This window comes from Alligator sinensis, unplaced genomic scaffold (genome assembly GCF_000455745.1).
Source record: "Alligator sinensis unplaced genomic scaffold, ASM45574v1 scaffold1086_1, whole genome shotgun sequence".
In the NCBI taxonomy this organism is placed as follows: Eukaryota; Metazoa; Chordata; order Crocodylia; family Alligatoridae; genus Alligator; species Alligator sinensis.
Genome location: NW_005842600.1, coordinates 63,840 through 80,192, shown reverse-complemented (window position 1 = coordinate 80,192; position 16,353 = coordinate 63,840). Strand labels below are relative to the sequence as shown.

At 49.2% G+C, this 16,353-nt stretch overlaps 1 protein-coding gene across 2 annotated transcripts in view; it reads left to right on the top strand.

Annotated features, from left to right (window-relative positions):
• IGF2BP2 (insulin like growth factor 2 mRNA binding protein 2) overlaps positions 1 to 16,353 on the top strand; it is a 114,282-nt gene that overhangs the window by 60,701 nt on the left and 37,228 nt on the right. For both annotated transcript variants that reach the window (XM_014524361.2, XM_006032977.3), the window contains exons 2-4: positions 6,177 to 6,225; positions 7,331 to 7,382; positions 9,690 to 9,753. In XM_014524361.2, coding sequence (XP_014379847.1) covers positions 6,177 to 6,225; positions 7,331 to 7,382; positions 9,690 to 9,753 — 165 coding nt within the window. The remainder of the gene's footprint in view (positions 1 to 6,176; positions 6,226 to 7,330; positions 7,383 to 9,689; positions 9,754 to 16,353) is intronic.

The following is a 16,353-nucleotide window of genomic DNA, read 5'->3' as shown; positions in this document are numbered from 1 at the left end:
AGGTAGTGTGCCTTTAAGCAGGAAGGGTGAGAGGATTTTCATCTGTTTTAGGGACTTGTTTAAAGTCCCTAGGGGCTTCTGGGGTGTGGTACAATTAAATGTGGGATGCAGCTATGCCACTGCACCCTCTCTGACTCCATCCGTCAGCACCTTTTCTTGGTACCCCTTGTTGTAGTCAAAGCAGCATTTCGATTTGTGATCTATTGTCTGCCAGATCCAGCCTGTTCTTTGCATCCTGAGTGTCCTGTAGGCACCCCCTGACAGAAGGTCCCCTGTGTGTCCATCCTCAAAGCACAGCCAAAACAGCCTTGGGAAACAGATTTGTCAGAAGCAGAGTGGGTCGACGTCGTTTTCTGACCGTCTGGGAAGGCAGCTGTTCCCGTCTCTGCGGAAGTGACTGGAGCTGTCCACTGGTTCCCAAGGGAAGGAGACCTTCTTGAAAGCCCGTGTGTAACAGCTCGGGGAGAATCTGGGTGCCTGCTTTCCTAGGCAGAGGGATGTGAATGCAGCTGCAGCTGACTCAGCCTCTACTCTCCTGCATCCAGCAGTATCAGCTTCAGAGGAAAGTGTTAGAATCCCACCGTGCGCAGATTTGGTAAAATCAGTGTCCACCTCCTTGAAAGCCATCTCCCCAGGTTTTAAAATGATCCGTAAACTCCGTATCACATACAGAAGCTGTGGCGGAGAGGGTTGCTTATCTTAAGTCATGGGTTCCTATAGCCTTTGCTAGTAAAAATATTTTGCTACCGTGCGTTACCTGGCATGTTCATTCTGGCACTGTTTAACCCTGTCTGTGCCCAGGTTGCACATCTGCATAGCTCTTAGTCATTCTTGTGCCTGTGTCTAGGGCACCTAAATTCCCCTTTGTCCAGATTTAGCGTGCAAGTCTATTTGTTCACTTAGCCTCGGATAACAAGAGGAGTTGTGCATAACAGCCATTTCCATTACATGGGCGGCTCCGGGCAGAATTTATTTCCCACCTCTGATATTGGGGATGGGTGAAATATTTGAGGTGAGAAAAGAGGAAAAAGGAGTTTTTTCTTTTTTTTTTTCTCACCTGCGGAAGAGGTGAGTTCCCGTTGGCTCTGTTGACAGGGTTGTTTTGACACCACTCAGAAGGGGAGGCATTGAACCAGGTACTGCACGCTTTGTCAGCTTGCAAATCTAGTTTTTGTGGAGAAATTAAAATAAAAAGAGCTCAGGAAGAGCTTCCTTTGAGCGCTGCACTTTCAGTGTTCAGATTTAACTGTTGTTTTGTCTTGCTTCTGGGAAAAGGAAGTAGAGTTCCCTGAAGTGCCCTGTGGCAGGAGGAGATGTAGGACCTGATGGTTTTGGTTCCCTGAAGACGAGTCCTCAGATATGACAAACAGCATCTCAGCAGAGATCAGTGGCAATTGCAGGGGCCGCGGCACCACTCAGTCCCCTTTCGGAGCTAGTGAGACAACGGTGACTGTGGGAGATGGAATTTTACTGTCCATGGAAGCACCATGCCAGAAGCAGGAGCTCCCCAGGGACTGGACAGGATTTTTCAAGGTGTTTCAGCCCCCAAGAAGTCTAAGGGGTTGCTGAAACACACTGCTTTTGGTTGCCTTCCCATCTCCATCCTTGCTGGTCAGTGGGATGTTGGGGTGCAACCTTGGTTCTCTACCATCTGGGGGAGTGCAGAAGGGGAAGGCATTGTATAGGCACCAGTTGGGAGCACTGCCGTTCCACCCAGGTGGCCCTCTTCTTTCTCTCCCCCCACCCATGCATGATGGCACAGTTGAAATGAAATCAGGGGCTCATTGGACTGCTGTTGATGTGACATCATTTTCTGTAGCCATCAGCAGACAAAGGAGCATTGTGACGAGTGTCATGGTCACTGCCTTTGGCTCCCCACCCCAAGTGACCAGCACAAATCCAGAGCAGGACTTGAACGTGCACCTCTAGTGAGACACCTTAACCCCTCTACCACTGTGCTGCTTTCAGCCCCATCAGGTCTGAATGAAGGAACCTATTTCACTGAATCACTATAAAGTTCAAATGCCCAGTGTGGCAGCTTTGGCTATTCTGTCACTGGGTCCCCTGCCCAGTGACAGAGGATCATAAACAGTGACTCTTAGGAACATAGGAAAGTAGGGTTGTAAGGGACCTCACAAGGTCATCTAGTCCAGCCCCCTGCTCAAGGCAGGATCATCCCTGACTCAGTCATCCCAGCCAGGTGTTTGTCTACCTGGCTTCTGAAAGTTTTCAAGGGTGGAGAGTCCACAGCTTCTCTAGGTAGCCTGTTCCAATGCCTTACCACCCTCATAGTCAGAAAGCTGTTCCTAATCTCCAACCTAAACTTCCCCTGCTGCATCTTGAGATCAGTCCTGTGCCCTACAGCCACAGAGAAGTGCCCATCTCCAACCTCTCTATAATCACCCTTCAACTATTTGGAGACTGTTATCAAATCCCCTCCTCAGTCTTCTCTTCTCCAAGTTGAATAACCCTAGTTCTTTCAGCCTTTCTTCACAAGTCTGGTCTCCCAGGCCCCTAATCATTTTTGTTGCTTTGCATTGGACTCTTTCCAATCTATTCACATCCTTCTTGAAGTGTGGGACCCAAACCCAGTACTCCAGGCGAGGCCTCACCAGTGCTGAAAAGAGTGGAAGAATCACTTCCCTTGATCTAGCAGGTGACACTCCTGTTAATACGTCCCAGGATGCTGTTGTTTTTTTGCAACAAGAACACACTGTTGACTTGTATTCATCTTATAGTTCACTGTAACCCTAGGTCTTTCTCTGTAGGGCTGCAGCCTAGCCTTCTTCCACATCCCATTCATATGTCCTGCCTGCTGTACAAGCAGCTGGCAGAGGTGTACACCCTTCTGAGTGAACTCAGCCACCTGTGTCATTGCAGCTCTTATCATAGCAACATTTCAAAAGAGTGCGTTGTCCTAACATCAGGGATGAGTCCAACCAGTCTGTCCCAGAGGGCTGATTAGTAAACGCAGTGTCACTAGATATGTCATCGGCTCTTGCTCCTCAATTGTTTAAATGGGAAGTCTGAAAAACCCTGGGCTCTGTCCCAAGACTGAAAGCCAAGAGGAATGTGCTCTAGGAGATACCCAGGCTTCAGGAAATGTGCGGTCAGTTGTGACTGCTAGCCATGACATTTTGGTGTCTCATCGCCATCCTCCACCCATTAGTACTCTGCCACCACCCAAGCAGATGAGTGATATGTCTAGGAAGTCAGACTTGCACAAGTTCTCAGTAGGGGGCTTGCTCTAACAGCTCAGTTCTACATCTCTCAGCAGCTCTGACTGCATGTCCCAGTGTTGCATGTTCTCATTTCCCATCTTTGGCTCAGACATAAATGTTTTTACAGAAAGGTGACTCTCCAGCCTGCAGAGATCAGTGCCAAACCTCCTGTTGACCAACTGGAGCCAGGATTTTACCAGAAGGATCTTAAATATAAAGACAGTGTCCATTGAATCACACTGAGTCTCCCCTCCTTTCCTAGCAGGCTGCTTGAATTTCCCCATAGACATTTCACCCAGGCTTTAAGTTTCCCACACTCAAAGTCCATCCAAAGTTCTGAGTCCATCCAAACTTTGTTGTTGCTCCCATCACTGTCCTTCTGTACTGAAGCCTGCTGACTGCCCAGCATAAGCTGGCATTTCCTTTCACAGCCTGTTTGTTCCCTTCCAGCATCTCCAGCAGCAGCCATGGAATCATCTTTGTCTTGAAAGGATTTGTTCTCACTAATCACCTGCTTGACACACTCATCTTAATTCCTCCTTGATCTTGTCTTTCTCCTTGCTGCACCCATCGTTGGGGATTTTGAGGCAGGTGACTTTCTCATGGCTCCAATGGGAAGGACAGATGGTTGCCAACAAATGTACCCGTGGTGCTGTGTGAGTGTACGTGCCTGCCCTAGGTATAGATTTCATTGATATCTTTCCTTCTGGCTTCCTCAGAAGACGCAAAAGAGTGAAGTCGCAAGGATCCTGCTCTCAGATTTAGACCACAGAATCCATGCAGTATTTTACCTTGCTTCTAGCTTTGCTATACAATACATGGTTAAAACTATTGACTTGCATCCATGGAGAGGGTGGTCTTGAGATTTTACCCTCCTGTTGGACAGTGGTGGGGCTGTCCCATCTCTCAGGGTCCTTGCTCACTGAAGAGTTGACCCTCCTGGTTGGCACCTCAGGCCTGTCTAGTCCAGGCGGGAGCAGCCACACAACAAAGCTGTGCTTGAGTTCCTGTTGCTGCCGGTGTGTCCCTAAGATGGGGAGGGGGGGCACATCCCATGGTTCTTTGTGCTGCAGTCTTCTGAGCCACTCTAGGATTCTTTTCAAGCCCAATGAGAGAACTTGTCTGTCCTTCCTGGCACATGAGGAGAATTGTGGGAAAGCACTGGAGGACTTTCAGCAGCAAGTCTTCACTGCAAAGGCTGTCAGCCTAGGTGAATGCAGCACCAGAGCTCTAGGCTACCCCTCGGAGAGGCAGCTAGCCTCATCTGAAAACACTGCAGGTCATGTTTGCATGTGGGTATGTTTACAAAGGGCTGGGGAAGGGCAACACTGCAGTGAGAACCTGGGTTAACTCAGCAGTGAAGATATACACTCATCCATCAGGGGGTGAGTCATTGCCACTCATCAGGGGGAATTAACAGTGGCTGAAGGGAGAGAGACTTCCTGGCGGTCTGAGGCCCAGCAGTCTGCTCCATCTGTCTTGCCCAGGCAGAGAGTTTATGTGCTCCTCTGCTGGGGGGCTGCAAACAGCAGAGAGGTAGGTAGGGCCAGTCTGGATTAGTGCCTGTGACTCTGTAATCCAAGTTAATTTATCATCAGCCTGGTTGTAAATGCAAGTTGAGGCTCTGGACCCACAACCCCCTGGCCACGCCGCCCACGCAGGGAGAGAGGAGGGGCCAGACTGTGGTTTTTGCTTGTAGAACATAGAAACACTAAATCCTCGCAAGCCTTCCAGGAGACTGCAGTCAGGAGCCCTGGAGGAGTTGTGCCTGGAATGGATGGAAATCTGATTGCTCAGCCCTGAGCACTCCCTGGTGGTGAAGGGAGCGAGACCCAGAAGGGTGGTACAAGGTCCAGGGGTCACCACCTGGGCTCCCGTCAGTCTAGGGGTGACACAGACGCTGTCCGCGATTTCCACCTCCCAGCAAGAACTGGCCAGCAGTCCCTGTTTTCCGCTGTCCCAGCTGCCTGTGACAGCACCAGCCACTGGGCGCCAGCACAGGCTGGCAGGGCTGCTGGGTTTGGTGGCTGTGCCTTCCTTTCTGAGAGTCCCCAGTGGGTGTTTAGGGTGGTTGCTCCTTCAGCCCTTAGGGACTCTCCTTGGCCTTGGCTCTGTGTGGGGTGTCTGGGATAGTAGAGGGGTCCATGCTCTTGTGACGCTCTGCTTTCTTTCACGGGAGCAAGACGGTGGAGTGCCATTGGTCCCAGGGCCATGGCAGCTTGGGGCAAAGGTGGGCAATAAGCTGGCTGAAGCTGCATCTGAACAAGGCTGAAATGAGTGGTGGGCAGTCTGAGGGATGGATCTGGAGGAACAGACATGGGTTACTTGTGTAGGCTCAACCCTGACTATAAAGCCTGTTTTATGCATTGGTTCCTGAGAGCCCAAATTTGTTAAACTTCAAGTGTGCAAGAGTGCTTCTGGGAGCCTAGGAGGGGCTGCAAGGGTGGGCGCTTGGGTGTTTCAGCTCTGTAAAGTGTGTGTGGGCAGATCGGATTGGGATAGGGGCTGCTTCTGTATGTGCTTCCAGAGGCTCTGCAGGGCAGGTGTGCAACAGGTGACCGGGGAGGTGTTTACGGGAAGCCAGACCCAGCAGGAGCTGTGCTTTCTTCATGGGAATGAAGGCAGAGAGGCTGTTCTAGAGATAACCTGGCTTATCCCGAATGGCTCCATTCACAGGTGGGGTGGGAGGTGTGGCACGGTGTCAGCCCATGAAGAGACTCAGTGCTGTTGTGCCCAGGTCCTTTGGGGGCTCACACCAAGGGAAAGTGCCAACTAATTGGAATTCACCAGCTGCTGGCAGCTCACCCCCACATGGCAGCTCACTAGCAAGGTACAGGGGGTTTAAAGTTGAGAGGCTCCTCAGAAACATGAGATGATAGCACCAGTGAACAAACGCCCCCAAAATGTAGGCTTAGCTTCCCATGTGAGTGGTAATCCAGGTGTTTTTCCTTACAGGAGCAGGAAAATTCAGATCCGGAACATCCCCCCTCACTTACAGTGGGAGGTAAGTAGCTCTCCAGTGCTGGTTCCTTCTCTCCTCCAAGATGCTTGCATTTTGAAGAATGTTCTCCTAGTTTATTTCCTTACTTTCCCTTCCTTCATAGGGGGAGGATTGATCCCAGATTCTGAGAACTGAGGCGCTACTGGTTGTCCACTCTGTAGACCATTTTACAGCCTATGTCTTTCTTTCCAAAGTCTTGAAGTGGGGGTCTTGGCTCTTGTGAGCATTGAAAGGTCCATGTAGCGAACTATCATGTTTGCCCTGGATATAGCGAGCTGGGGCTTGAACTTGGGATAGGAGGTACAGGGCTCTGGCAAGAGCTCCAAGAGGGAGCTGAGTTTTGTCCTGTTTTTCACCTCCCCAACAATCTGAAGAGAAGAACGGACTGAGGCTCTAGGGCAATGGCAGAATGTCCCTTATTGCACCTTGCTGCTAGGCAGCTTTTCAGTGGTTGAGGGTGCTGGGGCTTGAGATCCTGTACTTCCTATCCTGAATCTTACAGTGTGGGTGAGGGAGGATATAGCTTGAGGTGCCCCATCTCCAGAAGGTGGCTTTGACTAGAAGAAACAGCGATGCTACCTCTTCTAGTCTCGCATCTGCATGTCTTCTCGTGTGGAGAGTCCTTGGGAAGGTGGTCTGTACTTGGTGTTCTTTTACTTGATCACCAGCTTTGCAAGCATGCAGCTAAGCAGGGACAGTAGCAGCCAGGCTCCATTAGCAGTTATTTGGGCAAGAGAAAGACAAGGTCAGCAACGGGCCATTCTTCTGTGTAGGAGTGTAGAACAGGAATGGGCCTCCTGAGCTAGGGATCCAGCCCTCCCTGTTCACAGGCAGTCATTTATCTGAGGAATCCCCCAAATTACTGCCAGAAATCCCCACATGTGACTACAGGGCACAAGCCCAGAAGCACCCAGAACCCCTGACAATGTGCCTTAGATAAAAGCAGGGGCAATGTGGGCACAGAAGTTGTCAGGGGGTAGAGTGGAGAGGGCCTGATTCTGCTCTGCTTTCCCTCCTGGCCAGGCAGACGCATCCATATTGCTGCATCCTTAGCTCCAGACTTCCCTCAGAGCTGGATTCACTTGCGTTGCTTGCTGCTTTCTTTCAGGTGCTGGATGGCCTTTTAGCTCAGTATGGGACTGTAGAGAATGTGGAACAAGGTAAGAAAGCAGAGTGTGGACTCCCCTTCTCCTGGTACAAGACTCTGCCCATTGCCTCTGAGAGTTCAGCTCTCCCAGTAGCTCCATCCATCTTTTCAGATAGACAATCTTAAGAGTTAAATCTTAAAAGTTAAATCTGTTCCCTGGTAACTTTGGGCCAGGTAAAAATGCTTTTCCTTGGCCACAAGCCCCATTACCTGGGCTGTGAACAGCTTTTGTGGAGCACAGAGCAAACTGGCTAGCAGCTGTTTGACCACAGGGTAGGAAGGCTGTGGATGGCATATGCTTTTGGAATCCAGAAGCCAATGAGACACCCAGTGGGATTCCAGGAAATGCACAGAACCAACCCCTACAAAGGTCTCTTCCATATTCCCTAGCTCCTAGGTGTGGGGTTGCCCACACTGTGCAGGCAGCAGACCAGCTCCAGGCCAGGTGCTAGGTTGGGTTTTGCTAGTAGCCCTTGGTGTTAGCACCCTTAGACTAAAGCAGCTTGCACTATTCATTTAGGGCACTTGCCTGCCCTCAGAGCTGAGACCTGCTGAGCAGCAGTGCTGAATTTCTCCAGCAGCCCCATACCTGTTGGCCAGTTGCACACACCTTCAGAGAGCCTGGCAGGGCTTGGGCTTTCTTGTGCAATTGTGATAGCTGAATTGGGCAACAGCCAAGAGTGGCAAGCCTGGTATTGCACACAGACAAGACAAGGAAATTTCTCTCTTTCACCCCCCTCTCCCCACACATGCATACATATGCACACACAGGGATCCAAGGCCTTGTAGCTAAACAAGATCATAACCTAAAAGCTTAGCTTTCATGTGTGGCAGGGCTATATTTTCTTTTTCTGCTGGACCTTTTTTGAAGCAGTTCCACGTGGCAGGCAGGAGTAGTGGTTTCGTCATGTGCTTGTCATGAGATTTTTCCGTGCTTTGGACTGTAAAAAAAAAATGTATCTGATGCAACCCTACAGGACTCCAGGGATCACTCCTACGGGATGTGAATAAAAAGGGGGGTAATTTTCAGGCAGTGACTGAGACATTAGTGCAGAGGGAGTCTTACACGCTAACCTTGGAGATGTGAGCTTCAAATGGATCCTGATCTGTGCTGCAGGCTCAAACATCCCAAGAAGCAGCTTGCAGCCTCAGAGAAGCTAAACTGGAGCCTGCTGGTCTGTGGACCCAGCTCTCCACCAAGCAGAACTCCCAGTGGGATGTTTAACTGAGTGAGGACTTCAAATCTGGGCACTCTGGCTCAGAATTTCACACCTACCTTGTATAACCAGGCAGCTTTGCAAATCTCAGCCTCCACATATAAACCCAGACTTTAAAGAGAGGAGCTGCCAGCCCAGCTACCAGCTTTCCCCACCCAGAAGGGACTGTTCCCCGTAGCCACAGCATCAAGTCCTGGCATGGGCAGGTGTCAGGGACCGGTATCCTAAGCACAGGATCTGTCTGGAGTTCCTGTACTAGCCTGTGGAGTAAAACCCATCATCAGGGGGTGCTGTGATTGCATGATATCAGTGCCCAGAGTTTGTAGAGCAATTTGCTTTGGACAGTTGCAAAGCTGTTCATGAATTCTCTCAGCCCTCCAGGGAGGTATCTAAGGGCTGTTCTGCTCAGAGGGAGAATCTAAGCCGCAGTGACCGGCCCAGAATCACAGAGTAAAACAAAAGCCTGTTCTGGATTGAAACCCAAGGCTTGTGTCCTTATAGCTCCTGAACAAGCACCCTCACACAGGAGCTGTGAAAATGCAGCTACCTGTAGATTAACCCTTGAGCACCTACTCACTCCATGTATGGAAGGAGGAAATGGGGGAGAGGCCTGGGGAAAGCCCAGGGCCTTTGCACAGAGCCCAGGGGTGGGGTGGGCATGTCCAAGCTAGCCCAAGGCATAAAGGAAAGAATGTCACTGTGCCAGGGGAGGAAATGCTCCTCATCCTTGCATGTGCAGAAGTGGGAAAGCCAGCAAAAGGGGAGTGCTGTTTGTTGGTCCTCTTGGCCTCTTGCCTCTGGGCCAGGACACAGCCACGCTGGTTGGATTTCAGGCGTGCCTGCGTTGGGCGCAGTACAGGGGCCTGAGCAGGTATCTGCAAGCCTTTGGCAGTCAGCAAAGGACTGGACTGCAGGGAAGATGTAAGGTCCTCTTTGGGGTACAGGTTCTGTGCCAGTCTGCCCTACCAGCCATTTGCTGCAAAGACCGTTCAGGTTCCCAGCTTGTCAGAAACAGCCGACCTCCATAGCAGCTTTGACCGAGGAAAATGGTGAAGGCCTCCTCCTTCCATGAGCTAATGCTGTCTGTGTTGCTTTTCCCTTAGTCAACACAGACACAGAAACGGCAGTTGTCAACGTAACATATGCAACAAAAGAAGAAGCAAAAGTGTAAGTGGCCTCTGTTTTCTTTTACCCTTATTTTGTGTCTCTCTTTTTGTTTCTCTCTCCTGGCAATGTTTCCAAGCTTTTGGCAGGGGCCACGAGTTTGCCAAGTCAGCTGACTTTCCTTGTATTCACCTTTGGTCATACTGCACGTCACTGGTGAGGGGCTTGTTTATTTCTATCTAATGAATGACGTTTTTGTCTGTGACAGATGTAATGTTTTTTCCTTAAGGCAATACGCTAATGGTGGTCTGTCCTGTGACTGCGGGGAAGGGGAAGGACAGACATGGTAGGGCAGAAAGAGTGCCTCTCTAGAAGCACCAAGTGAAGGGACTGTGTCTGACTAACAGACAGCAACTTTTCCCCAGTGTTCAGCCTATTTTTTTTCATTCTTCAAGTGTTGGAAGATGATTTTCCTACATGTTTTGGGAGCATATTTCCAAACTGCATCTGATTTTGTAAAGTTTCTGTCAGTTCTTTGTAATATTTCTAGGCTTCTGTGGGTTATTACTCTGTCCCCACACTGTAGTGTAACCTGTGAGCTTTATTAAGTGTTGCTTCCTCTTCCTGCTAGCTCCAGGCTCCAATCTTAGAGTGGCCTGCATGTGGCCTTAACATGGACTATGGGAATAATCCCTTTGACTTCAGTGGGTCTGGTCACAGGAGTGAAGTGAATGATGTGCCAGGAGCTTTTGGAGAATGGGGGATTAAGACTGGATCTAATACTGATTCTTACTCACTTTCTGAAATGCCTCCCCCTAAGTTATTGATTTGCCACCTGTCTCAACCTTTCCATTATGATTCATAGGCTGCTTTTCATTGTGGCTGCAAGTGGTTGTATGCAAGGTGATGTGAATTCATTTGAAAGTCTGATTTTGTTAGACACTCCATCAGATGCTTTTCTAAACTCTAAGTGGGTCAATCAAAAGTTTCTGATGTCATCACTCTGTATAAAATAAAGCCAAAATATTTGCCTAGTGAGATCTGATTTTTATAGCTCTTTGTATTGCTTGCAGTTCTTTTATTCTCTGAAAGGTTAACCTGTTTTTGCTCTCACTGTTAATTACATTAGTGAGCCAGTAATAGACTTTGAAGTTCAACCTTAGGGCCGTGTTCTGCTCCAACAATAGGCTTTAAGGGACTCGGGAAATAACCTTACTGCACCACTGAGAATTATAAATTGGGGAAGTGCCAGAAGAGGATAAAAAGTTGGTTAGATCTTCAAAAAGGAAAGAGGAGTGCTGGCCCCACATCCTCATTTTTCTCCCACTGTTGGTAGAGAGGTGATTAGTTGTGTCAGTCTGAAGTCAGGCAGAAGGTAGGGCATCAGATGAGAGAGGCTGTCACCTAAGAAAGCTTTTGCCTTTCTGAACCAGTTATTCTCCAAGGTGCCACCCTTCCCTCCCTTCCCTCACTGTTGTAAGTCCACAGGCTTCCTTAGAGTTGCTTTCTATGTCATGACTCTATTCTGTTTCTTTCCTACTTTTCCCAGTTGATTTTCTGTATCTTTCTGACTGAAGACTGATTTTAAGATGAGTTCAGCATCACAGCTGTGCTATTTCCTCTTCACCTCAGCGACCTCCACCTTGTTGCCCACCGGTCCTTTCATCTCATTCTCAGTGTTGGGTTTTCCTCTCTTCTACCATGGTGAAGATGCCCCACTCCAGGCTTCACGGTCATGTCCATCACCCCTGTAACATAGCCTCCTTTCCTGTCCCTTTGGACCCACTATTCTTGTCTCTGCACAAATCATGCAAAATCATGCATAGTTTCTTCATCACAGGACCCCTTCAGCTCATGGCATTCTCCAAAGCCAACTCCATGGAGGTCCCAAAGACTGCACTTGACATACGGGTTTGTATGTCTGTCCTCTTGCTTGCATTGCCCAGCTGGTAAAGTTGGTGGTGCAGGGTGAGCTTCCAGCTATTCCCTCCTGTTGATAACCTCTCATAGTTTCATAGTTTTAGGGTCGGAGGGGGGATAAATGATCTACTAGCCCCCCCCCCCGCCAGGGCGGGAGAACAACAAAAGAACCCTAAACAAAAAACGGGACTCAAATGAGTCCAGCCAGGTAGGTATCCAGCCTCTTCTTAAAGATCCCCAGGGTAGGGGCCAGCACCACCTCCCTTGGAAGTTGGTTCCAGCTCCTAGCCGCCCTAACTGTGAAGTAGGTTTTTCGGATGTCCAATCTGTACCTCCTCTCCATCAACTTGTGCCCATTACTCCTTGTTATGCCAGCAGGGGCTAGGGGAAACAGCGTCTCCCCCAAACCCTTCTGGTTCCCCCTAGTGAGTTTATAGACGGTCACCAGGTCCCCCCTCAGCCTTCTCTTGTGGAGGCTGAATAGGTTCAGGTCCCGCAGTCTCTCACTGTAGGGTCTGCCCTGTTGTCCCCGGATCATGCGGGTGGCCCTCCTCTGGACCCTCTCCATGTTGTCCACATCCCTCCTGAAATGGGGCGCACAGAACTGGACACAATACTCCAGCTGCGGCCTGACCAGCGTCGCATAGAGGGGGAGGATCACCTCCCTGGCTCTACTCGAGATGCACCTGTGGATGCACGACAAGGTCCGGTTAGCCCTGCCAACCATGACCTCGCATTGTCGGCCCATGTTCATCTTGGAGTCAATAATGACACCAAGATCCCTTTCCACCTCCGTGCTCTCAAGTAGGGAGTTCCCCATCGTATAAGTGTGCTGCTGGTTCCTACTACCCAAGTGCAGCACCCTGCACTTGTCCGTATTGAAACACATCCTGTTCCTGTTTGCCCACCCCTGTAACCTATCCAGATCCTTCTGCAATCTCTCTCTCCCTGCTAGCGTGCTCACCTCCCCCCAAATTTTGGTGTCATCAGCGAATTTAAACAGGTTGCTTTCCACCCCAACATCAAGATCGCTGATGAAGAAATTGAACAGCGCAGGCCCCAGGACCGAGCCCTGGGGGACTCCACTACCCACCTCCCCCCAAGTCGAGTATGATCCATCCACCACCACCCTCTGAGTGCGACCCTTCAGCCAATCTGCAATCCATCTGACTGCGTAGGCATCTATGCCACAGTCGCCTAGTTTATTAATTAATTATTAATCTCCTTTCCCCTTCTTCCATTACTGCCACGTGACAGAGCATAGCCAGGTCCAGAACATAAAAACCAGACTCTTCTTAGCTCTCCTTGGAGTCTAACCTTCACACTGAGGTATCAAAAGGGAGCAAAGAGGCTTTTCAGTTGTATGAGAACCTACACTTCACCTCTCTATACACAGCTGTATGGTGACTACTGGTTCATGGTTATGGGCCCGTGAGGGAGTGCAGTCCTGGTGGTGAAGAATGGAGTGGTGAGCAGGCAGAGCCCTGATTTCACACACCCTTGGCCCAAGGCACTGGCCTGAAGAGCTGACTGAGCTCTTCCCCTCTACGAGGTCAAGAGGAGAGCGAAGCAGGAAGGTGTATTGTTATGAAGGCAGCTTGTCAGATAAACTCATGTCAAAATCTCACGAGTGCTTTGATCCAAGTCACAGTGGCTAAGGAAAAGCATGCTTTCTTTACCAGAAACTAGCTGCCCAGACAGCCCATGGACCAGCATGCTACAGAGGTCTACAGTAAATTCAAGGCAGATAAATATGAATGGTTGCCAAATGGGCTAATTAGAGATTGGAATGCTCATGGTATAACTGATAGCCAGGTCAAAGTAAAGCTATTGCAAGGGAAGGACAAAGAACTGTGGGTATTCACCAAGCTAGTTTGTTTATTGACTGATTATTGGATTAAATTTATATGCCACCCTCCCCAAGAGGGGCTCAGTACACCTTACAATAAGAAGCAGATAAAAATATTAAAATAAAATGACGTGATAGAATTAGAGATGACCTGAGCAGGGTGTGGGGCCTGGGGCAAATCAGCCTGTGCGGGGCCCCGCCCCCATCTGCCCCAGATAAGCCGGAGGCAGTGGGAGTGGGGGGCAAGCGGCCATACGTGAAGCTGGCAGCAGCGGCGCTGAGTTGCTGCGGCCACTCTGCCCAGCTCCGCAGGGCCCCCCAAAGCATGGGCCCCAATTTGCATCCCCACAAGGACAGCCCTGCAGAGAACAAGCTCCATAGACAGTGCCCTGAAATGTATCCTCAGCTGCTAAAGTCTGCCCTTGCAGTGCTTCCAGAAGAAAATAGAATCGTAGACAGTGAGGATTGGAAGGGACTTCAGGAGGTAACATCTAGTCCAACCTCCTGCTCAAAGCAGGACCAGCCCCAACTACATCATTCCAGCTGAAGCTTTGTCTAGCTGGGTTTTGAAAGCCTCCGAGGATGGAGGTTGCACCACCTCTCTGGGTTACTTGTGCCAGTGTTTTACTACCCTCCTAGTGAGAAAATTCTTCCTAATATCTAACCTAAGTTAGGAAGAATTTGGAAGATGTCCAGGCTCATGCTGGACAAGGAGGAAGGGGTTCCAGAGCTGAGGAACAGTCACCTACACAAGAGTTTGCTCTTGGTTCACATCAGAGATCATGTTGGAACATAAGGGACTAAGGTATGTAAGGTCCAAACCAACACCTTTAATTGCACCCAAAAAAGTTACTGGAAGCCAGTATAGACTCTGGAGCACTAGAGTAATCATTAGAAGGTGGGCTGCCACATCCTGTGCTAACTGCAGCTTCTGGACAGACCTCAAAGACAGCCTGAGGTAGAGTGCATTGCAATAGTCTAGCCTCAAAGTTACAAAAACACGGACAATAGTGACAAGGTCCAAATGTGAACCCAAGATTCTGCTCCCAGAATGAAAGGGTTAACAAGCTGTGGGACAAATCTTAGTCACGTTTCCTTAGTCCACTGCTGGAAAGCACTGACAGACTGTGGTGATGACGGCAGTATAAGAACCTGTAGAGAAGAGAAGAGCCTTTTATTAAAACACAAACCAAGAACAGAAGACAAAATGCAATGGTAAACTAAAGCCAGGGGCCTTACCAGTGCACAATAAATGCAGAGGCAATCACAGTGAACACAAATGTACCCAGGACAAAAGCATGTCATGCACACAATAAAAGAAGCTACTTTGCAGAAGACGGTCTGTTATAGCATAAAAGCAAAGCCCCTTTGTGAACAGGCTGCTGGAGGACAAAACTCAGAGGATGACAGAAAACTGTTTTTGCTTTCATTTGCTTTGTTGTTGGGCCTCCTACTTCATTGTCAGAGTGGTGTTTCCCAGAGCTAAAATGGGAAATGCATCTTTTTTTCTCAGGTAGGGTACAAAGTGCATCAGTCACCCGGGTGTGTCTGTGTGAGAACGGATAGCATGCAGCAGGATGGCGCAGAAGACGATACATGTGTAGGACAGGATGCAAAAGAGATTGTACAATAAACATGAAGATGGGACAACTTATGCCTTGCTGAATGAGTTAGTTTGTAGCATGCCACCCTTGCCCCTGCTTTCTGCCTAGCCACTGTAAAACCAAAGCAAAGATTGTATAGTTCCAAAATGCATATGGGTAGAGCTATCAAATGAGTCCTGCACCCTGAAAGCAGCTAAGGGCACATCTAGACTCTCAGATGCAAACTTATTTTGAGTTCAGGACACAACCAAGGGTCCTAATGGTAACAGAAAAGGCACAGCCCTGCACCTCTGAATCCCATTTTGGCAGGTGCGTGTGTAGGTTGTGTCACTTCTGGATCACCTCTGCTCCTGCTGTGCACCAAAGTCTCTCTCCCTGGATTGTGGAGAACCTGGAAGTGGCAGTCAGTAGTCCTCTGCTTTCGGGAAGTCTGAATGAGAGGCTGCAGCTTTCTGCAGGAGCAAAGAAAAAGAACAGGAATCAAAACAGCTGGATTGAGCTGTCTGAGACAAGTCCTGCAGGAGGCACATTCTGCTGCCAAGTTGCTCAGGTGGACTCAAGCAAGTGCCTGCAAGTATACAAATGGAAAGGCCCCAGAACAAGGAGGTCTCACGGGTTTATAAACATGTGACTACATTTCAGAAAATCTCTTCCCTAACCCATCACCAAGCAAGACCCCACACTGGGTATCCTTGGAGGACACATAAGAAAAGCTTTGGTAACTCTTATTTTCAAGTTTCCACAGAAGCACCGGTACTGCTGCCTTTTGGGATTATCCAAGGTTCTAAGATTGGTCAGCACACGGTCTGCATGGACTGAGGGCTTCCCTTCTGCAGGGCAATCATTCAGCGCTATGTGCTTCCACACAACAGAATGCTGCCTGGGCCAAAGGAGAAATCCTGACTGATGGTTTTCCTTGCTGTGGTTGCTGTTGTGAGCATTCACATTGAATATATATTAATTTAGGTGGAAACTGGTTGTAATAGAAAAAGGTCACCTTAGCGCAAGTCTTAGTACAGAACCCTGACTGCAAAGCCCACCACCCAGATTTAAGAAAGCGACTATGAGACTGCAAACATAGTCATTAAATGTGAAATAGAGGGATGGCAAGGAGCTGCTTCCAGTGACACATTCTCAAGAGCACTTATAAATAGCAAAAGCAAGAAGTTGTGGAAGGAGGAATTTGAAGTTGTCATGCCTCCAGCCATACCTGTTTCCAAAACTCTGCAGGGTTTCAACAAAAAACACCAAATGGCTCCACCCCACACCTAGGGAAAGCGCCAACGTAGA